Source organism: Lissotriton helveticus, chromosome 1_1, assembly GCF_964261635.1.
Source record: "Lissotriton helveticus chromosome 1_1, aLisHel1.1, whole genome shotgun sequence".
Taxonomy (NCBI): Eukaryota; Metazoa; Chordata; class Amphibia; order Caudata; family Salamandridae; genus Lissotriton; species Lissotriton helveticus.
This window is the reverse complement of record NC_136057.1, coordinates 2,067,548,806-2,067,571,859: the sequence shown is the minus strand read 5'-3', so window position 1 is coordinate 2,067,571,859 and position 23,054 is coordinate 2,067,548,806. Positions and strand designations below refer to the sequence as shown.

Here is a 23,054-nt window from a genome sequence, read left to right as displayed (position 1 = left end):
GCTGCTACATGAAACACAGTTCCCGCACCTATGGTGTCCCTCTAACGGTTTCATATCCCATAGGGCTCGAAGATCTTGTTTCGGTTGTGTCCTGGGGAGATCTGCTCGCACAATATGTTGACCCAAACTGCGATTCTTTTTGTAAGCAAAAATTGGGCGCTGGAAAGGGCATTCTAGTTCCTCTAGCAGATGCCAGTTCTTAAGGACTGTCTGCCTCAGCTTATGAGTATCCGGCCCAAAGGTGGTCACGCACACCAACCTGTCCAATTCCTTTTTCTCATTTGTTTGTAATAGGGTTTCACGTGGGGTACAGCGGGCCCTCTTAAATGAATTCTTAAGGAGCTTCCTAGGGTAGCCTCTATGAATCATTTCATTACAAAATGTCTGGGCATGATGGTCATAATCGCCAAGCTCCGAGCAATTCCTTCGGATGCGTAGCATTTGCCCGTAGGGCAAGTTAGCCTTCAGACTTCTTGGGTGGTAGCTTTTATGGTGGAGGATAGTGTTCTTATCAGTCGCTTTTTTAAACAGTGATGTTTTAAGTTTACCCTCCTCACAGGTGACCTCGACGTCCAAAAACGTCATTTTTGTGGTACTTGTTTCGATGGAAAATTTAATATCCGGGTGTCTATTATTGATCCATTCATGGAACTCTAATAGTTCAATCTGGCTCCCCTGCCACAGGAGCCAGATATCATCAATGTATCGCCACCATTGAAGGATATTCGCCTTGCAGGGGTTGTTGTTGTCTACAAACAGGGCCTCATATTGTGCCATGTAGAGCACTGCCATTTCTGGGGCATAAGGACACCCCATGGCAGTGCCCTTGATTTGCATATAGAATTGGCCATTGAATGTAAAAAAGTTCTTTTGTAGAGCTATAGCTGCGAGTCTGAGGATGAACGCAGTAGGGACCCTATGGGGCCTCTCTCTTCTATCCAAAACTAGTTCGATAACCTCCAACGCCTCTTCCTGAGGAATTTGGGTATATAACGATGTGACATCCATCGTTGCCATGATCTGTTTAGATGAATCAAAGTCGATACCCTCCACCTTGATTAAAAAATCAGTCGTATCCCTGAGATATGATTTTACCTCCGTCAAAAAGGGCTTCAAAAAGAAATCCACATACTTATGAATGAAACAGTGAAAATTATGCACCTTTGCAGCATTATACAGACTAAATCCATTTGTTGTTTGCCACAAAATGAGGTACCTTGTAACATTGTTTAGATTGAATTCCCCGTTCCGTGTGCCAGAAAATCCACCCCGGACTGACCCCAGTCCACTAGACAGGGTTTTTCACTGCAAATCCCAGAAAGCATCTTGGATGTAGCGGGTCGCTACTGCAGTGTCACTTTAAGAATGAGAAATGGCCGCCGCCACTTGTAGCTAGCAGCGAGTCAGAAGTGCCGGTTGCAAGTCGAGCAGAGAGTAGAGAGGTTTGAGGTAAGCGTCTCCCAGGAGGGGTAACTACCCGCAATGAGATTGCCGTGGGACGTGTAATCTGCATACTAACCTCCTGCGCGTCTTTCCAGATCGCGGCGGGACGAGAGTGCGAGACACAGAGTAGAATCGAGTTATTGTGCTCCGCGAGTGCCCCGGCTGGGGCCCTGACTGAAAACGCGGTGAGCAGATAACAACGAGAAACAAAGGTACGTTCAGGTCTGGCACACCGAATGGGTCATTAATCATGGCACAGCGTTTTGTGCAGCTGTAGTTAAAACTTGAAGCGTGCACTTATTCAGCCCATTGTTTTTACAGACACAGGGTAGAAATTCCTGCCGCCGCACACCAGAAAATCGTGTAAGGTATGACATCACGATTTTTGTTTTAAGTGAAAGACACTTTTGTACATTTGTACTTATGCTAAATGGGTGCATATTCCCCATGCAGGATTTAAAGAAGAGATAATCCTCTGCCTCCCTTAGAAAAAATCCCTACTTTTTGTGGCTACAAAGTTGAACCACCAAAGGTATGATAATACGTTTTTCAATATTACTAATGTGTTGGAAATAGAGACCTTATGTTAAATAAAGGCAACACCTGTTTTCCCAGGTTGGTGCTGCCACTGAAGTCATTCTGGTTGTGTCCTGAGTAAAGGATTCGGTGCAGTTACAGAAACCCACACAGGCCAACCGATCACTAACGTTCAGGTACTTTTAATTCTATTCAAACGGTTCTTCTTTGACAGAAGAGGCCATTTGGTTATATTAAATCAGTATTTTTTTCACATTCCAACAGAAAAATCACAAGAGCCCTGATGATAGTTTGGAAACTTGACGCCCAAACTTGAAACGCGTCGGCAATCCAGCAAGAGTTAATGATATACATTCATTGTGTATTATGAATTATACCTGCTTCACACTTTTTCTCTTGTATTGAATTGGCTCTTCATATGTGTTTTGATTAGTCTGAATTTTTGATTTGGCTTTACGAAACTGTTTTGTGATGATGGTTATAATTTAAGTATTGTATTGTCATTGGAATGTCACATTGAAAGAATTTTCACAGAGTTTGTTAGTAGTATTGTGTCAATGTAGTTTTTCTTCATTTGTAAATAATTGTGTATGTTGTATTCTCCTGTTGCCATATGAAATAATTTTTGAAAAAAATCAGTTATAAAAGGTATAAATAAAGATACCAGACCAGATTTAATGTTTATGTTTATTTGGTCATGAAATAATATTCAAGTGATTGAGTGAGGGGGCACATTTTGTTGGTTCACAATATATAGGGTCCAGCCCTCCCTCAGCCCCGCTAAGGACCTAACTCCTTTCTGTTTGCTAGTGGGCTTGCAGCACATATTAAGCCACCCACACAAGCAGCCTGCAAATGTAACTCTGGCCTGCCATTGCAGAGCCTGTGTGCAGTCTGGTACTGCCATGTCGACTTGGCAAGTACACCCACTTGCCAGGCCCTAACCTCCCCTTTTCTTGCATGTCAGTCCCCCCCCTAAGGTAGGCCCAAGGTACCCCTGTGGGCAGGATGCAGTGCATGTGAAAGGTAGGACATGCCCTGGTGTGTGTGTGGCATGTCCTGATAGTGAATTACTGCCCATATAAATTCAACAATTACTGCCAATTTCGTTTTTCACTATTGCAAGGCTACCTGTTCCCATAGGATAGAATGGGGAGTTTGTTTATAACTTATAAGCACAACTGGCCCTGGAAATAAGGTATAAAAATAAAGTTTACTATGCCTGAACTCAGAATCTAATCATGCATCTTTTAGTGCAGGTGATTTTTACATTCTATGTTTGGAAATACCACTTTTAGAAAGTAGATATTTTCTGGCTCAGCCATCCAATGTGCTTCTGCTGGGTTTGTGGATTGACTGTCTGGCTTTGGGATTATAGGGGCTGGGGAGGAGCAGTGGCTCCAGAGAGTCTAGAAGCGCTGAATAGACCTGGGCTGCATTTAGAGTAGGGGGAGGAGATTTCCTTTCACCTGAATGGTCCTGGTCTTCCTGTGACAATGCTGTCTCCACCTCCTGCCAGGAACCTGCACCAGAGAAGATAGACCTGGTTCTAGCTGGGCACAGACCGCCTCTGCCTGAGGACAAAGGATTTTGAGCTATAAAAAGTGGGCCCAAACTCCTAAACTGTAGAACTCTTTTGGACCAAGAAGACTGCCAAGAAGACTGCCGAGAAGAAGAGCTGGACAAGCTGTGAGGAGAACTACCACTTTGCTGAGTGCTTTGCTGTGTTTGCCTGCAGTGGCTGCTTTGTCTTGGGCAGTGAAAGGACTGAACATAAACTTTCTGCAACTTCCTTTTTGTGAGTTTCTCCAAGGGCTTGAGGTAGAGCTTGCCCCCGCTTAAGAAGTCACAGGAACAGCAAAGACTTCAAGTTCTTTTGCCTTCATCAATAGGGACTGTGTTTTTGTGCTGCAAGAGAAGAAAAGGCAACCCAACGCCACCTACAATGCTGCTGCTGAATCAGGTGTCCTGAAGGCACCGCCGTGCCAAGTTCAAGATTAGTCAGAGCTACTCTGTATGAGAGCCATGTTCATATTCATATAAGATGTAGCAGTCAAGGTAGAGTGCGAGACATCAGGGCATGGTAGAGAGCTACGCAAGATGGTAGTTGGTTAGAGAGAGGCAAGAGAAGGTCAGCGAGAGCAGAGTACCCGTAAGCACAGACCACCACACAGACACTTACCCACAAACATACAGACACCAATATGGTGAAGAAAATACAGATCAAGTCAGATAACACAAATAGCCAAACACCTAGAGGGGACAAATAGATGGACTAAGGGAAAGATGGCTGGCTGGATGGATGGATGCACTTATGGATGGATGGATGGATGGATGGATACATACATACATACATACATACATACATACATATGCGGACTTTAATTTTTTTAAATCATTGCCTTTTGGTTGAAGAACTCAAATATGAGGAAGAGAGTATTTTTAGGTCTCACTAACCACACAGTGTAAACTGCTTGTTGGCAACAGGGCCACATGTTTTCCATTGGCATTGCTTTACTGCCACTCATTTACTTGTGTGGGCTTTCCTTACTCTTCTTTTGTCTGTCCCTGGAGGATGGACTCATGTTGTGTTCTTTCACTGTTTGCATTTCAAGCTCTATTTTTTTTTCTTTTGGGTTAAGTACTCAATGAGATTACTCTACTCATGTAGTTCTCTGCCCCAGCCCCACTTGTGTTACTTTCTGTCTCTGAGTTCGTCTCCCCGCTACCTCTATGGTGCCCGAGTGTACTTCTTCCCCTCCACCTGGGGTTGCTTTCTTACCCATTTCCTTTTCCCTTATTCACTCTACATTACACTCTCTATTAACACTTGCTTGTCCTTCTTAGCCCTGCTCTCCATTTTCCTTCTGTCCCCACTCCGTCCATGTTATTTCTCCAACCCTCCCTACATGCTATGTCCTCCACCCGACCTCAGTGTGGCTTCCTGCCATGCGGTTTCCTTGTACCCAAGTCCCTTGTGATGCTTCTCCCACCAGTGTCCTTTGTGATGCTTCCTCTCACCTATGCTTCAAAAAAAGTTTCACACTACTTATTATTTTTAGGTTTCACCTGCACAGCGCTTGCATAGTGCTAGTGAAATCTACTGTATTGAATTTATCTTAAAAGGGGCTTACATCCCACCTTAACTTCTTATTTTTCCCTGTGCTTGTCATTTTACTTTGCGTTCGCTTATATTGGTTGTAGCATTTTCCTGTTCTCATTTGTTCATTTTTTTTATCTATATCCTGTGGCCAAAGTACTCATTCTGATCGCTTTGGTGGGTGGAACTTCTTTTATCACATTAAGGCTGCACAGCATTTACTGTTTACCTTTACTTATTTTCCCTTGGCTGCACGCATTTAGAGCTTCCATTTACAGCGTCTGGCTGCACACAGTTAAAGTGCGCTCGTCTGCTGCATTTTGTTGTTGTCCCACGCTGTGTCAATACGTATTTTAAGAAGCATACTTGTTTGCTAAAGCCAGGTGATTAAGTGATAGTGTCCAGAATCACAGGGTGGTGAAGTAACGCCAATACTCAACCCTTTGTTCATTAGTTTTGAAGACTCTCAGATCATCTTTTCACTATCTCGTTCTGACCCTGGTTCTACATCCTGTCTCCAATCGGGCCTCAGGCGAATTGCTATATGGATGAACCAGAACTTTTTGAAACTTAACGGTGAAAAAAACGAGGTTTTAATTCTCAGCAAGGAGAAAGATCTCTGGGGCCCATTACATTGGCCCATTGAGAAGGGAGCTCTTCCGCAGCCTTTCAGCCACGTCCGTAATCTGGTCGTATATATTGATGATTCTTTATCAATGCATCATCAAGCAGTCAAGGTCACAGCCACCTGTTTTACCATCTTAAAATGGCTTAGGAAAATCCTCTGGATGTTACCTAAGACCACCCAGAAAACTGTGGTCCATGCCCTTATCACCTCACGGCTGGATTACGGCAATGTCCTTTTTCTGGGTGCCAATAAGGCTGTGACCCGTAGACTGCAGCTGGTACAGAATGCCGCAGCGAGACTGCTATGCAGTGTTCCCAGAATCACACCCATCTACGGCTATCTTCGCGACTTACATTGGCTCAGGGTGGAAAATCGTATAAAATTTAAAGCCCCGAGTTACATGTTTAAGATCAAATAGGACTTAGCTCCACAATACCTGCTTTCTTTGGCTTGCCCATATGTCCCTAATCGCCATCTCCGTTCTGCTTCTCTGGAAAAATTCATGGTGCCCAGATTTAAACTTGCTAGGATGGGTGGTCGATCCTTTTCCTATCTTGGTCCTACTCTCTGGAATGCTCTCCCTCTTGCCATCCACAAAGAAACTAGCTATCCCAGTTTCCGCAGATCCTTGAAGACCTGGTTATTCAATCAATAACTTCTTCCCAGTTTTGGTTTCTCCTGCTTCCAGTCTCCGTCCTGGCGCCGGGAAACCCTTTTTGGGTAGCTGTTGTGCCTTACAAATTCATTTAATAAATAAATAAATAATAAGACGGCTGCTCTGACCATAGCGCCACATCCTTCTTCCCCATTCCAAATACTCTTCCACTCAAGTTGAGCATTAAAAGCAGAGGACGCCGCAAACAGATGCGCAAATATTTTGGGAACCACTAATAAACAGTACATCTGAATTCTACACCGCTTCATGTGGTAAGGCCTGCAGTGTTTGCCCTGTGACTTAAAAGGGTAGTGTAACCTCACTTTCCAGGCTTCTAGTTGCAGAACAGGAGGGCGATGAGGATGTTGCAATGTAATTGCTTTAGCGCAGTCCGGTGAAGTCCGGTGTCTGACTAGACCAGCAAAGACCTCACTAAGCAGTCCTGGGGTCTCTTTACACTCAGTAACAAGCTTTTAACTACGGAGTATGTTGTCTTCATTGAGCTGCAGGCTAGTGCATTTCATGCTCCCTTTACCAAAACAGGAAGTAGGTGTCCGCATTCCAAGAGTTCCACCTGGCAGCAAAGGAGGCTGACTGTCTCTCACTTTACTAAGATGGCTGCCTTTAAGTGGTGCTCATTGGGACTGTTTCTGCACCTCTGTAGTGCGGGGTATCCCGTCTTTTGCGGTTCTACTCTAGAGGAGCCTTGCCCAGAGTTTCAGCACAGCTCAACCCAGACTCTACAGAGGACTGGCAACATTTCAAAGCTGCGGCTATAACCAGAGATAGGCATTAAAGGAACGTATCTGCTCTGTTTTGGAAATAAGGATGTGTTACTGTCAGACAGCAGCCCCTGAACATGGATTACACAGCTCTCACAGCAAACAACTACTTCAAATTGCTCTATTTATGGACTGAGGAAATGGAATCTTCAACCCAAAGAGACCTATTATTAGGGTCTTTAATGACACTTAGGATTAAAGAAAATGTAGAAGTAGTATATCGCTTTTAGTAACATTCTGTAAACACCAAATGATCTGAAACGATTGCATCTGTTACATCATGAACATTCTTCCATATTTGAATTCTCTTAAACGAAAGTAATAAATACATTATCTCTTTTCCGAAGTCTTACAATACTGACAATAATAAACAAAAACACACCCTGTGCAATACACGCTGGATCTGTGTAGATATAATCATTTATGCATGTAAAAAAAACAGCATGCACTCATGCATTATTTACCTTGCATATGCAGAAAACATGCAAATGAGAGTGTTAAAAGTCGGCATATATGTCCCACTTGAACATTCTTTAATGAATTGCTAAATAACAACTCTAAGCATTAATATTAACTAACCCTTAGGAATCTCCAGACATCAACAATATAGTTCATATTTTACCCACAACATAAATGAAGGGTATACAGATAAAATGCATATCTTACCAGGTCATTCATATTAGCCTGGCTAGCAGGATTTATTTCTTCTAAAAATTCCAAGACGTAAAACGTGTATCTGTCCATAAGGTGCACTCCAATTCCAAGATCCGGTTGGTGCTAAATACAAACAGCATATTTAGTAACTAAAGATCAGACTGTAACGTCATGAATTAAAAGCATGAATCAAAAGCATCAAATATACATGACGAACCAATTAACAGGAGTGCAAAGAGGCACCAGATGGAAGCAACATTATGTTCAATTGGCATTGCAAAATATTTCAATATCAGGAGATTTCTATTTTCTAAGTGACAAATTAACCTCTGCTTCTTTAAAGCAAAAGACGAAAGGATAATGAGTTTTATCCATTTTGAATAGACACCTGTATGTTTAATGAACTCAGTCAGAATACCTGAACTCGGTCACATGGCTCTATCTTTAAGGGTGCCAAGGGACCTAACTCACCCGCCTTTTCTCCCACGTTCCTTCATCAATTTTATTCACTTGCAAGCAATTTGATTAGACGCATATGAAAACCAAAAATATGTTGATACAAAACATTAAACACTAATTAAAAGTGTAGAGGCTTTGATCAACTGCGCCATGGATCTTAATGTATGGTGCAGCTGTAAGAATTCAACATCTCACTGGGGCATGTTTAACTTGCTCTTGGAAGGTGTTCTACCCAGATTGTGAACAAACATTAATTTGACATCTGATGCCTACATTCTCCAATGATCAGGCACTTCAAGTAGAGTTCAGACATGGCCATATGCAAATCAGTCTTGACCCTGTGCCTCATGGGAACAGTCTAGCCCGAACTGCCGAGCCATGTCTTCCCTGGACTGGAATAAAGCATTCTAGGACCGGTTTCTGGCTATCAGCCGTCATCCACCAGGATAGCTTGATTCCAGTGACATGGAGAGCACGGGACTCACGTCTGAGCATACCCGTCCCACTCGGGGTGACAATTGCAAAAACAACAATTGATGGACGGAATGTTGCACAATGGCAAAACATTCACCCCCAGTCACAGATCTGGGTTTAATCCATCGTTATTTTGCTCACCACACCACCCCAGTTCAGACAAGGCCATATGCAAATCAGTCTTGACCCTGTGCCTCATGGGTACAGTCCAGCCCGAACTGCCAAGCCATGTCTTCCCTGGACTGAAATCAAGCATCCTAGGACCGGTCTGGACTGTTCCCATGAGGCACAGGGTCAGATTGATTTGCATATGGCCATGTCTGAACTGGGGTGGTGGAGTGAGCTAAAGAATGGTGATGGATTAAACCCAGATCAGTTGACAGGGGGGGGAGTGTTTGATTCGCTCAAACGGTCCGTCCATCATCCCCTTTGGTATCGCTTTGTTGGCCCTAAGTTGGCAGGGTATGCCCAAACGTGGATCCCCTGCTCACTCTACCACTGGATTCAAGATATCCTGGCTGATGAGGATTATGAATCTGAAACCGGTCCCATGGTGCTTGTTTCCGGTCCAGGGAAGACATGGCTTGGCAATTCGGGCTGGACTGGACTGTTCCCATTAGGCACAGGGTAGGACTGATTAACATATGGCCATGTCTGAACTGGAGTGGTGGAGTGAGCTAAAGAATGGTGATTGATTAAACCCAGATCAGTTGACTGGGGGTGAGTGTTTGATTTGCTCAAATGCTCCGTCCATCATCCCCTTTGGTATTGCTTTGTTCGCCCTAAGTTGGCAGGGTATGCCCAGACGTGGGTCCCTTGCTCATTCTACCACTGGATTCAAGCTAGCCTGGCTGATGAGGACTATGAATCCGAAACCGGTCCCAGGATGCTTGTTTCCGGTCCAGGAAAGACATGGCTTGGCAGTTCGGGCTGGACTGTTCCCATGAGGCACAAGGTCAAACTGATTTGAATATGGCCATGTCTGAACTGGGGTGGTGGAGTGAGCTAAAGAATGGTGATGGATTAAACCCAGATCAGTTGACTGGGGGTGAGTGTTTGATTTGCTCAAAAGCTCCGTCCATCATCCCCTTTGGTATCACAGTGAAGTATGTGGCACCCACTTTGCAGATGTAAGCTGCCTGCCTCCTGAGATGAAGCACTTGCCTATCCACTGGAATGTGGTGCTTCAAAAAAGGTACCATAATGCCCTTCTTTATTGTAATCAGTTGAAAGGTCTCAATATACCAGAATTTATTTTGGCTGTGTAAGGACCAATGGAATGCGCAGTGAGTATAAATTGCTTGTGACCATGAACAAGTGAATCCTGACACCTTTTCTGCATCTGATGAAGTTGATGTTTGATTTTTATTGGTATTTCAGGTGTTCCCTCATTCGGCTGTACTTGGCATATGTTATAGTACGACAGGAATAAGTTGTACCTAGGACACATATAGCAATGTATCTATATAAATACTCTAGGTAATACTCTTGTCTTATGGACAGGGTAGATGTTAATCTATTATACCAGTATATTTGCTCTGTCCGCTGAACAGAACCGGTTAAACTATGACTCTTAATTTTTTTACTTACTTTGCCAATGCCATGCCGATGTGTAATTGTTCTAAAATCAATAAAGATAATTTTGTTTTAGAGAGAGATGGGGGAGTGTGTGTGTTTGTGTGCACGCTTGTGTGTGTGTGTATGCATGCATGCATGCATGCAAGTGTGTGTTACTCTAATGTATGCACACAAGTTTAGCTACCTGAGATTTATATTCAATTATGTTATGTTACAGTGTCCCTCCTAGAATAGAAGTGCTAGGCATCAAAACATGAAATGGGTTGTCCTCACACTCCACCAGATGTCGTGCTTCATCATAGGACAAGCCTCGCTCTTCAAAAACCCAGTTTGATGGAGAGCGGACCTACACCTTTAGACAGGGAGGCACTTCTAAGTTAGAATAGGCCCGTCCGAATAGTGACTTCGAAAACCAATGTGGCATCCTATAGTTAATTTATTTTTGGGACGTAGCGCTTGGTATAAAAAATTAAAAAATGTGGTGATAAGAGGAACTATTACCCCATCACCACTAGGATCATCGTCGCCATGATTCTGCCTTGTGGCTTAACTGAGTCCGCGGCATTCCCCAAGACGAACAAACGGGCTCCTGGTAAGGAAATGTTGCACTAAGATTGCCTTGTTGTTAGGGTGATCTGTGTCTACTCTAATACCACTTGGTGAAGCAACTCCATAGAAAAAAAAAACACAGTCAATAAATACTACTGAAAGATCGATAGTACATAGGGATAACAAATCTATGTAAACACTGCAGAAAAACTGACAGTGAATACTCTTTTTAAAGCTGAATACCATTTACACCTTACAAAAATAACATTGCAAACTTTTCAGTTCCGTAAAAAAAGCATCTATGCGTTGGGTTCTATGAAATAATATTAATCTTGAAAATTGCCATTAAGCAGTTTAGGTAAAAGGTTTTCTTAGCAATGGTATTCAACGAAATGGTTATTCTATGAAATCACATACAACTGGTAATGAAACTTGAGCACAAGATTACTCCAGTGGTTACCTAACTGACTAATTGCCTTGCCCTAAAACCTCCTAAATATTTACAAGGGAGAGGCACAAATTATTGCACTTACAGAAAGAGAGTCTTCTCCAACTTGGCTACTGGCAAGAGCCATAAGATTAGGCGAGTAGAAACGTTCATACATGGAAGCTCCTTGGCAAGTATCAATGATGAACAACAATTCATTGTACCTGAAATATAAAAATGCATTTTTGCAAATAACATTTTGTTGTGAAAAATCACTCTCACTGAAAAAGCACTAAGTGGGTTCCAAGAGAAACTAAAAGCAGAATCAAGATACAAATTATTGCACACATACAATAAAATTAAAGAAAACAGAATGCATTCAAGGGAAGGCCAAAGTCAGAAATAAACCTTACACAATGGAACAAAAACACTGGATAATTTCAGCATTACTAGTTTAAGTGCCAAACCTTTCCAAACCCTTCGACGATGTTCAGTGGGATAGCACCAATGGCCAGATGTATGGAGGTAATCATTTGTGATCAACAAATAGCTAATTTTTCCGATTCGCTATATGGTAACACAAGCACCAATGTACAAATGTGCCTTTGAGACATTTTGAGATTACCAATGTGTATGAAAAAGGCCTACCTCATTAATATTCATGAGCTAGGTTTTGGTATGCAACCGATTGAGAATCGCAAGAGTCGCAGGGATGGTCACATGCTCTAGTCAGCAAGCCACGACGTCTGTGACTGATCTTCGAAAAAGCTATTTTGTTTTAATGGACTGTGTTTAAAAAATAAAAATAAAAAGTTTTCTTTTCATTTTGTAAGAGTAGGCTGTGGTCCGTGGGGCAATTGCCTGCTCTTAAAATGTTTTCACAAAGAGTGTCTACTGTTCAAGTGGGTTCCAGTATTTTACCCAAATTTGATAAGGGGGCAACAAAAAGCTAATGCACATATCCAAGCGCTCAGAGGAAGAACTCGGGTGAAAATGAAGTGCATTGAGTGAAATTCCCTTTGTTTTCAAATAAAGTACACAGAATCAGAACACTTGGGTTGGAACCACAACTGAGTCAAAACAATTGAAACGCCAACCACATCGCATTTTACAAAGTGTATTTGTATATGATGATATAGATATGCATTATGTGTTACATACGTTCCGAAACTTCGTAACTCAGGCTGCCTCAGGTAATAAGACATATTAAAGGGCTACTCTTAATGAATAAAGGAAACACAATGAACAGAAATAAAGATCACATTTTTTAACCAAATGAAATTGGTAATTTTCCTCTGTACCTTCTTTTCTGCCACATTTGCTCAAATGCATCAGCAAGTTCCACATTGGTGATTTCTTCAGAATCCTGAAATTTCAAGAACCCATTTCCACCATGACCTGGAAGAAATGCCAACATGATAGCATCTGAGGATTATCTTCAAAAATGGCAAGTTTATACAAATAGGAGAGAGTGTTTTTAAATGCATAAACCAGTGAAGTTGTCACCATTCCAATATAACTGTTGCAGGGTTAGAACATGACATTTTTTACAGAACAGCACCACTCGCTTTCACGTAATTTTATGTATTTTTGTTGTAACGGTGTATATTTCTTTTAGCTTGTATATTATTTTTTTTGCCACCACATTGCCAATAAAATGGTAATGCTAAACACTAGCAATTTGGTTAATAATAGGAGTTCGTACCAACCAAGAAACGTCATTTTGTTCCCAAAATACAGTCATAAACCATAATATATATATTGCTGTTTTACCACACATTCCCACACAACAAGGCAAAATGTAGCTTTCGTAAATTCCATTCTGGCAATTTTGTTCTAAGTATATGTTTCTTTTTCCAAATGTTCTACACAATATGTATGTATGTTAGTTTGTATGAACGTTTGGGATTTCTATACCCCAACCTAGCCACAGAGCAATGAAAAGTAGTTTACCAGTGGGGAACAGTGCAGAGCTTAATGGAGGGATAGATGGAACACTAGAAGCTGGGCAATGATGATATGCAACTCTCCATGTAGGTCTCAAACAGTACCTGTCTATATCTGATTTGTTTTATTTTATTTTGTACTGCTTACATACATACTATTTAAATACTTTTTGTTCAAAAACAGAATACTAGCATGTTTTCAGATCTGCAAATTAAATATTTAGGTATTTTTGTCTTGAAAAATGTAGTTATTGCACAATGTCTGTTACCATTTATTTTATTAAACTAGTTTTTCTAGGATATCTTTCTTTAGGAAGCATTTCTATCTGCATACATTCTTTTACTTACATCATTTGTATCCTTTTTCTATTATAGGATTTTTGCGAACAATTTCTTTTTTTATCTTTGTGATGCCATTATTTAATACACTTATCTGAACCACTCCCTGCACTGCTGTTAAATTACATTCTGCTTTCATAATTTCTTTAGCTCTGTTTTCATAACACACGTGAACTTTTTTTAAGTATATTCCTATTAATAGAGTTAAAACTAAGGGTACATCATTTCCTCCTTGTTATTTGTACTTAGATGACCTAAAATGTAATTTGAACAAAGCAAGAAACACCCCCGACACCCCTCATCCCCTCCCCCAACATCCAAATTTAGCCAGTCTGAAAATTCAAGGTCTGCAATATGTGGATGACATGGTGTTGGTCGACGAGATCACTGTCTGCCTCCATATATCTCTGGATTCATGGGCCCATTATTGTGAGTTAAATACCTTGTCCATTAATCTAGCCAAGACTAAGGTTATGATCTTTGACCGCAAAGTAATCAAAATGGCTCTTGGTTTATTTACAACGGAAAGATCGAGAAGGTGTCCCCCTATAAATATCTGACTGGATGAAAGAGGCCGGACTACTCCACACATCAATAGTCAAATGAGTACTGATAATTCCTTGGCATGGTTGTTTTTGTAAGTTGGATAGAACCTTGGTGTATGTTCGGAGAGTACTCAAGAAAGTTGTCTTAACTAAGTTAATGCCATCAGTGGCATATGGCGCTCTGGCTTTTGAAAATAGGCTAGCTAATTGGCTGGACAGAGTTCAATTGAACTGTTTCAGAAAACTCTTCTCTGTTCCAGATTGCACCACACTAGTTCAAATATGATTAAAGTTCAATTTGACAAGGAGGCACCTAGCACTTAATGCAAAGTTCTTGTCTTCATGTTTAAAATTGAAAAGGGCCAAAACTGTAAATTTGAAACACCTTCTCTAACTGGGAAAAGCACAAGTCAGTATAGAAGCGCCTACGAGACCTCCATAGGCTCCCTATCAAGAAGAGAGTAACCTTCAAGCTACTCACCTACGCATACAAATCCCTCCACAACATCGAACCCAATACCTCAACGAAAGAGTCTCCTTCCACGTACCAAAAAGGAAACACCGCTGCGCCGACTGCGCCCTGGCTGAGACCCCGCTCATCCGCAGAACCAGAGCAGGTGGAAGGGTTTTCTACTACGTCGCAGCAAGACCTGGAAGGAGCTCCCAGTCGACATCAGGCACTCCCCCTTCTCTGCACACTTTCAGGAAGAGCCTCAAGATCTGGCTCTTCGAGTGATCCGGAGTTGCTAACCTCCCCTCCTCCCCCAGCACCTTGAGACCATCATGTGTGAGTAGCGCGCTTCATGAACCCCCTGATTGATTGATTGATTGATTTAATTAATGCAGACTATGTCATATGGGGTCTGGAACGTTCATCCACGTGTTTTGCATTTGCAAAAACGATCATTACCTAGCAAATTTGGCTGCATCAATCTTTAAGTCACTAAATATATGCACATGTAATGAGGCAATTGAATGCTGCTTAGAGGGGGAATCCACCCAGCTGTTCGTTCTTTTTCCTTATTTTTTTTAAAAAGTGGCCTTCTGAGCCCTTCTGCCTGCCACAGAGGTACCGAGCTGGTCAAGTGCCCCGTAATTGCCCCTGATTTTGTTCAGGAAGGTTTGACACAGGGGAAATAGAAAGGATTTGTAAGTCCCCTACATCAGGAGGCAGAAGTCTTCCTTGATCATTCAATTAGCCAACTGGTAGAGTGTCACCACTCAAAGAGCTTTAACCAGCATTTTGAACATAGCCTCATTGGTGGGCTTGGACCCGTGCCAGTCACAGCAGTGCCTAGCTCATGAGTGGAAATGTTACCCTCTCCTACACAGGACTTCATATATAACACTTTAAAACATTTTAGCCTGTTCTGGGCAGGCTCTTCCTCCCCTTGTCTGGTACTGTACGGCATTTTTACACCTCATAGTTGCTTTTATACAAGGGCAGTCTTTGGAAGGAGCAGAGCACAGCTATAGCATTTCCGGGAGCCAGTGGATCTTAACATATTCTGAACTATTTATATTTGTGGCCAGCGGGAAGGTTGAATTTGGACTTTTGTAGGTGAATATGGATGTTCGATTTTAACTACTATGTGTCTGTGTTTTGTAATCAAATTATAGTGTAGTGTTAGTATACGTCAGATTTTTTTAATTCACATTTGATTGTAATGATTTTTAATAACTGCACAATTTCTTAATAAATCTAAATCATTTGAGATATACCTGTTTTCAGCCTCCTGTTCCCATTGGTACAGTCTTCTTTTAGTTTGAGTTTGCTGGACTTTTATATGCCCGCAAATTACAACTGTCTAAGGCAACACAATTAACTGGATGTAAAGAGGCATGGAAGGATGATCGTAAGAATAAACAAAGTGATGGACTGGTACTGTGTTTTCTAGATCCTAAGAGAATACTGCTGATAATACCCTTTCTATGTCTTATATGTGTACTACTACAGCTCTAAGGATTTTGTGGCGAGTGGGGTTCTACGCTGTTTCAAGGGATGCAGTATGGAAACAATGCTTCATCTACTGCTAGGTTTGGTTTTCAGCAAGAGCTGGGATTTCTCAGGAAGTACCTGTGGACCCAAATTCACAGTGGCCAAGCAATGTATGCACTGTATTATAATATCATCTTGTTCATCATTTGCCTGGTACATCACCCAGGGTCAAGCAGCAGCAAAAATCACAGTACATCTCAATACACCTGTGTTACACATCTTTCAACTCAAAGAACACTTTGCTGCAGTGTGATACCAGTTCAAGCTACTGAAGAATAGAAAGTATCCTATATAGTGGGGCCAAAGGAATCCATATTTGGCTTTGTAAAATTACCAACTGAACCTGTAGGCTCTTTTTTGCAATGAGACCAGTTCGCGGGCTACAAAAGAGCAAACGGGCAGTGTACTGTACGATCATCTAGAAAAAGAGCAGCTTGCAAATTCAAGTTCCTCTTCCTTTTCTTTTACAGAGCAGCATCCCATATGGAAAACAAAAGCTAATATCATGCTGAGGTTGGAAATTCGATTAGAAAACTGAAGGTTTCAGATTATGTAGTCTCGTCTCCACTTATTTAGGTCTATTCTAGGCAGCGCTTGCGCTGTCTCTTCAAGACATGGGGATCAAGCTCCACCTACTTTCCCCACATACATTTTATTGGCTGCATGCAGTGTCTTTCGGAATCCTTTTTATTTCATTGGTTTGTTTGTTAGTCCCTCCTTAGTACCTCCTTCTCTCCGGTTGAAGTCTACCATAAAGACAGCCCCTCTTACATGTGTCCTTACTCTGTACATTTCATTAACTGTTAGTGAGCACTCTTTTGTTAATCACTTCATCGTCGTACCTGGCATTGCAGGCACGACAGCTACGCCTTCCCCAATACGTTGTTCCTATAATTGAAGCGGTGTCATTTCTTTCATTTCACTTCCTTAGCATGCACTTGACGTGTTTATTTGCTTCATTTCACTTCCTCACTGTGACATGCTAGCATGGAGCTCGACTTCCCGCAGCCGCGCACCTTTCTTTTGTGCTGCACAGCTCGCTCATATGTTAATAAAGTTTTTGTTGTAGTTGGGTTATGTTATACTCTAATATATTTTCCCCTTTCATTCCCCTTGCTCCCCATGCTCCCCTTTCCTATTATTTCTCCCCTACCCTCCTGTTGTCATTTCCAACATTCCAACGGTTGTTGGAATGTTGGCTCGTTAACCGTCTCAGGAACTGCCGAGCGGGATGAACTGAGGTGTTTGTGGAGCTGTTGTGATTTTACTGGAATAAATTGTCACCAGCGTATCGGAGTCTCGTCTTTTTAATCGTCCTATTTTTGATTTCATGCTGCGCTGAATCTTTTACAATGGCAGCCACGAACCTTCCTGTCATGCTGCACGGCTCAACCACATGTTTTTAACACCCTAAAAATCGGCGGAGCTCGCGTTTCTTTGCAAGCCAACTTTTTTTTGTTTTGTTTTTACATTCCACACCAGGCTTAATGTTTTATAATGGCAGCCGTGTGCATTTCTTTTGTGCTGCGTGGCTCGTCCACAAGTTTTAAAAACAACAAAAACTGCAGTGAAGGAAACGGAAGGTCCCTTAATCAGCTACATGAGTCTGAGCTGCTTTCTCTGCACTCAGGCTACTCCCTCTGCATGGCCACTGGGTTCCTGAAACTGCTTACACTGTTTGCTGCCTCCCGGGCTGTCCTCTCTCAGTCCTAAGACAAACACGACACTGCAAGTGAGCAGCCCCTTCAAGGCGCAGGAGGAGCTCAATCAGCAGCAGCCACTACACCTATTAACATATAGGCTGCTGAGCTCTCCCAAATGGAAATGACTCTCCCGCCAGGAATAGGGTTTCTGAGCCTGGTCCTCACACCAAAGGCTCCCACAAAGGCAACTGAACCGCACACTCCTCCCCCTGTATGATGTGGTGAACTCTAATGGTGGCATGGTCAGTGGTGCCTTACAGTGCATTCTCAGTGAGCAAAATGCCCCCCATATCACAATACTACGTACATAGCAGAGCACCTGCTTACAAACAACACACTTTTGCGCCACCATTGCTATTCTTTATCTGCCTTTGTTTAAATAACAATCTGTGGCACTTTTTTGTTTTTACAAACAATATCCCAACAGTAGCATAAGTAAGAAAACAAAAAGCACAAACCAGGAAAAGGATGCAGTACCACAGGCTGTTACTGGGTGTCCCTGTGGAGTTACAAAAACAAATAAAAACGTATGATCAAATGCAATATTTTTCTAAAAACCGGGCTCTTCTCACTTTCTCCCAAACAGGTCTCTGTTTTTGTTGGCTGTCTTTCGGACTGTAGCGCCAAGACGCCTCCGGGCATTCGCACACTCTACAAGCTTTTTACTTACGTTAGTTTTCTCTACTAACCTTGTCTTACCTCTGAAAATTGCTTTAGAAGACAGTGCCCCTTGATTATATGATTGTGAAGTGTTGAGCAGTTGGTGTAATGAAGTATTTTTTCTTTTTATGAAGTACGAGCAATGACTGACTGACAAATGCCATGAAAATTGATACCTTCAAGGTTTCAGGAGATCTGTAGGGCAAATTTGTGTTTTAACATAAAACAATGAGGCCCCCCAGGATTCCGATATCTCACAGATATTCATTAGCCTTGGTCAACATGGGGCCTCCTTAAAAGTTTGGGAGCTTCCCCACTTGAGGGTTGGGCCCCTCCTCTTGCAGGCTCGCTGGTGCTGCCGGGGCCTCTGTTATGCACCTGGGATAAATGAATGTTAACGGATCAACATTCTAGGTTGAAAAGCAAATTCTGCAGATCAAAGGTTTTCAATTCAGTGGTTTGAAATTGCTCACTTCCATTTAAATTGCCTTCTGACTACATCAAAAAATACTTACTTTTCAGACTGCACTTTTTTTAAATGCAAGAACTTTGCTACCTTCTACTCCGCTTACACCCTACTTTGTAAATATAATTCTTCTCCTCTTCCATTCTTTTCTGCTGTACTACCCTCCACTGATAATTCCTCTCCTTTCAGAAGTTTCCATATTTGTTTTCAGCATGTTGGCAGAAACTTGACTATTTCTACTACTATGAGTCTAGTTGATTATGGCTACACCAACTGACACAGAGTTTCTGGGACCTAAAGGTGAAGCCTCCTTTCTCATAACTGGCTAAACGTTAGTACCTGAAATGTCAAGAAAAGGACTCTTCTGACTCTTGGAGCCTGTACACCAGGACATGTGGCCCTGCCCCTGAGCTGATGACTGGAAAGTGAGGAATGCCAAGATGGCCTAGGCTTGGCCTGCGTCTAACCTGAGATTAACTGACATCCAGATTCTGTGCGGCTTATTTGCATGCTGACAGGTAACCTTTCCATGTGCACAAGAAGGACTTCAACTCGAGTCAGAGTAACAATCCCATCAGTTTATATACACTGATTTAATTTGAAAAAATGTGGACTCCCTCTTTTTTTTAAAAATAAATACAGGGTTTGATAACTCGCGTGTTCTGTTAATGCTTTTAGCTGGGGTAGTCACTTTGCTTCTTTATGGGGGTTAGGGGTTGTTTATATATTTATTTTTAATTTTTAAATACAAATGTCTTTGTTAACCTAATAACTTTGTGGATTGTGCCACCGAAAAAATCCAATCAGTGGGTATATTTTCTTGAATCGTGTTTAGTTCACTCAGACATTGCTGCGTTCCTTCTGTGGCCCAGTAAAAGGATTTTGAGTAGATACCATTTACCGCTCATTCTCAAGAAGAGAACTGGTAGGGAAAGGTCTGTGGGCATGCAGTGGCAGATGAACTGAAATCTGGCTATACTGATGGCCGATTAATGAAAACAGTCCTAGATCGCCGGCTTCCGAAACAAATTAGTTACCTCAGGCCCACTACGTGTTGGTTTATATATTTATATAATTGGCCTTATTTTAACTTTCGACGACGTCGAATACAGTGCAAGAACAGCAAACTCTTATTGAACAAATGAATATTATAACATTTAGAGATAGCTTCAAAGCATATAATAAGAAAAATAAGGAATATTATTGTGACAACTTTATTTCATTTTGCTTCTTGTTTATTGAACAGCAGAGAACATGACTAGAAATAACTAACAAGCAAGAGCAATTACCTGTCATATAAATGAGAATATTGCTGCGGTCATCTGAAAGCAGACGCTTGGATCGAGGCGTGCTTGGGGGGATCCTTCCAGTTAAAACTCTCAAGAAATTCTCCACGGTAACCTACACAGAAAGTTCAGTAAACATTAGAAGATAAAGCATTTATACAGTGAAAAAACATCGACTATCCTGTTGAAGAGGTGATTGTATTGACTGGGCTGAACAGTGTTCACAAATAAATCAAAATATACATTATTTGTTGTTGTCTCCATCAAATTATCACTCTTAACTAAATAGTACTAAATGCTTACATTAGATCCTTTACAGTAGCAACACTACACAAAAACGTTACTACATCTTTTGAGTTACGTGCTACATGAAGAATTTCTAGACTGCAAATATTTATTCAAGGTTTCCGATCAGCTTACAACTCCAAAACCCTATAAGGGATGGATTCTAATATATTTTTTCGGAACCAAGTCAAGGATAGGTGTGTAAATAAAAGTCAGAGAACAGACTGATATTCTTGATTCAAAGAATTACTAGCATTTACTATCACAAATGAGATTTACTAATAGAAGCATCCTGCTAATAAAGTGCATTTTCTGTGCTATCAAATCCAGGGTTATTCCGAGAGCTGATGGGAAACATCTTTTTAAGTGACTTCTATAAATAGACACTTCCAGGTCAGTAGAACTTTTCGCAAATAAAATCATGTGATGTAATTTGAGCTTACCACATTGAGGATTGCAAAACAAAGCATGTTAATACATTAAAATGTTTTATTTTAAAAATGTATACTATTATGCACATTTAGTTGGTTTCCTTTAATGCAAAGATGCTTTAGTCCCGAAAGAGGGCGACGTAGATAATTGGACAACCCTAATACAGACCCTTATTCGATAAATTACAATTTCACTGTAGACAAGAAAAGGGTTATACACGAAAAAATAAAAGCACAACTTTATTCAGTGTCATTTTTTGCCAAATTAATTTGATAAAAACTGACACTACCAATCATGAAACCACAAATACACTTTAGTGCATCCACATAAGACCCCAAGTGTCCATTTTTATCTAAATCAGACCTACTTTGTCTGCCAAAACCAAGGTGAAATACTTTGTGTTAATTGTACTCAGTGGCCCAGTAAACTGATGTGATTAGTAGGTGAACATATTCATTCTCCGTTTCACCTATATTATTACATTAATGTAATATACCTCAGCTTCCAAAGGATTCTGCAAAATCAACGAAAAAACAAAACATTAAATTGTGCGAATTAAATAAGTGGTCCTGAAGTTATATTGCTTTTTGTGATCATGTAAAGATAACATTATGGTTGCCCTGATATTCTATGTCAATGTGTGATTTGCTTTGCTTGGTTTTAATTATGTAAAATAGGTACAGTGTAAGTGATGACATTGAGGAGTGTCACAGAAATGGCCGTCTTAGAGTACTTGTATCTATTGTGCAAGACCAACAAGAAATAGCTCCAGCAGATGTATGGAAACCTTAACAGGAAAGAAGCTATATAGTCAATGTCTATTGGTAAACATAAAATATGGCTAGCTTGATTGGAACAATCGCTTCATGCATATAAGAATGACATTTTGGTAGGCTTTGGAGCTTTTGCAAAAGGTCCATTGTGCGGTGTCTCCAGAGAAGGATCGGTCCTTAAGCATATAAATAGGTTCATATTGCAAGCCATTTATGGGATATGGATTCACCCTTTGATATTTAGTAACTATCATTACAACCCAAGAACGAAGCCTGTTACCGTCAAATTTACAGAGCGCGGTCTCTCATAATGCTCATCAACTGTCATAGGTATTGAATAATTTGCACTACGGACTGGGCTTGTAATTCTGCTGAGAATAAAGATTGGGTCTATTTCACGTAGTTCATATCAAGAAGGAGGGTCCCTAAAAGAAGGCGTTGGGTCACATTTTGGAATGGCTATGTAGGTAGCGTTTTTCTAAAGTCAATGTTTAATCAAAAAAGAAGTGAATAATAATAATTTTATGTTGGATCCACTATGCAAATGATGAGCAAAATGTGGTTACAATGGAAACAAGTTTAATATGATGTATATAAGCGATTTTATTAATATAATGTAGCTATGCCATATGTATGTGAAAGCGCCATCTTGACCAAGATGAACACTGTCTTTCTAATTCACTCACTTTTTTTCTTACCCATCCCATCCTCTCCCCTTGCACATTTTTGCAACAAAAAGCTTTAGCTTTTCTTTGATCACAAACTCAACTCTAGAGCGTCCCAGTTACTTCCGCTTGCCATTCTGCTAAATGGAGGTTGGGAGGGTGCCTTTTCATTCAACTTTCCTATCGTGAGAGAACCGTCTGAGGTAGAATTTTGGGGTGTCCTGAATTCTGGGGTATTCTGAATATTGGGGTAAGGTTTTACTCCCACAGCCATATATCTTAGGGAAAGGCGGACATGTTGCAAGTAAATGAGTTACCTTCTTTCATCGGGTTGGGGAGCGTACAAGCCTCTTGATACAAACTAACACTTGACGAATGTAATAGTTTTAATTCGATTCAACATGGCAGAAAGAATATTTCTTAAAAATTTCCTTGTGCATGTCTTACAAAAATTCAATTGATTATTAAACTAACAATTCGTTTTTTAGCAGCCATTCTAATAACTTACAAATGCATTTTCTAAATGATGTGCATGCACAGTGTTTTCGTGTTTACTTTCTGTAGCATAGTAACCAACTTTCACACGTCAGAAACTGTCAAGTCAGTTATATTTTCACTGTATTACCCACTAAATTGATACCCTGTTTTTGTCCTTTATTAAGGAGCATT

The 23,054-nt window shown here is 41.1% G+C and overlaps 1 protein-coding gene across 1 annotated transcript in view; it reads right to left on the bottom strand.

The window, feature by feature from the left end:
- The window catches only part of PIGK (phosphatidylinositol glycan anchor biosynthesis class K), a 382,594-nt gene that overhangs the window by 199,840 nt on the left and 159,700 nt on the right, over nucleotides 1-23,054 (bottom strand). Inside the window, exons 5-8 of the mRNA XM_078645245.1 lie at nucleotides 20,234-20,345; nucleotides 12,588-12,684; nucleotides 11,393-11,510; nucleotides 7,812-7,922 (exon numbers count right to left, since the gene is read on the bottom strand). Coding sequence (XP_078501371.1) covers nucleotides 7,812-7,922; nucleotides 11,393-11,510; nucleotides 12,588-12,684; nucleotides 20,234-20,345 — 438 coding nt within the window. The remainder of the gene's footprint in view (nucleotides 1-7,811; nucleotides 7,923-11,392; nucleotides 11,511-12,587; nucleotides 12,685-20,233; nucleotides 20,346-23,054) is intronic.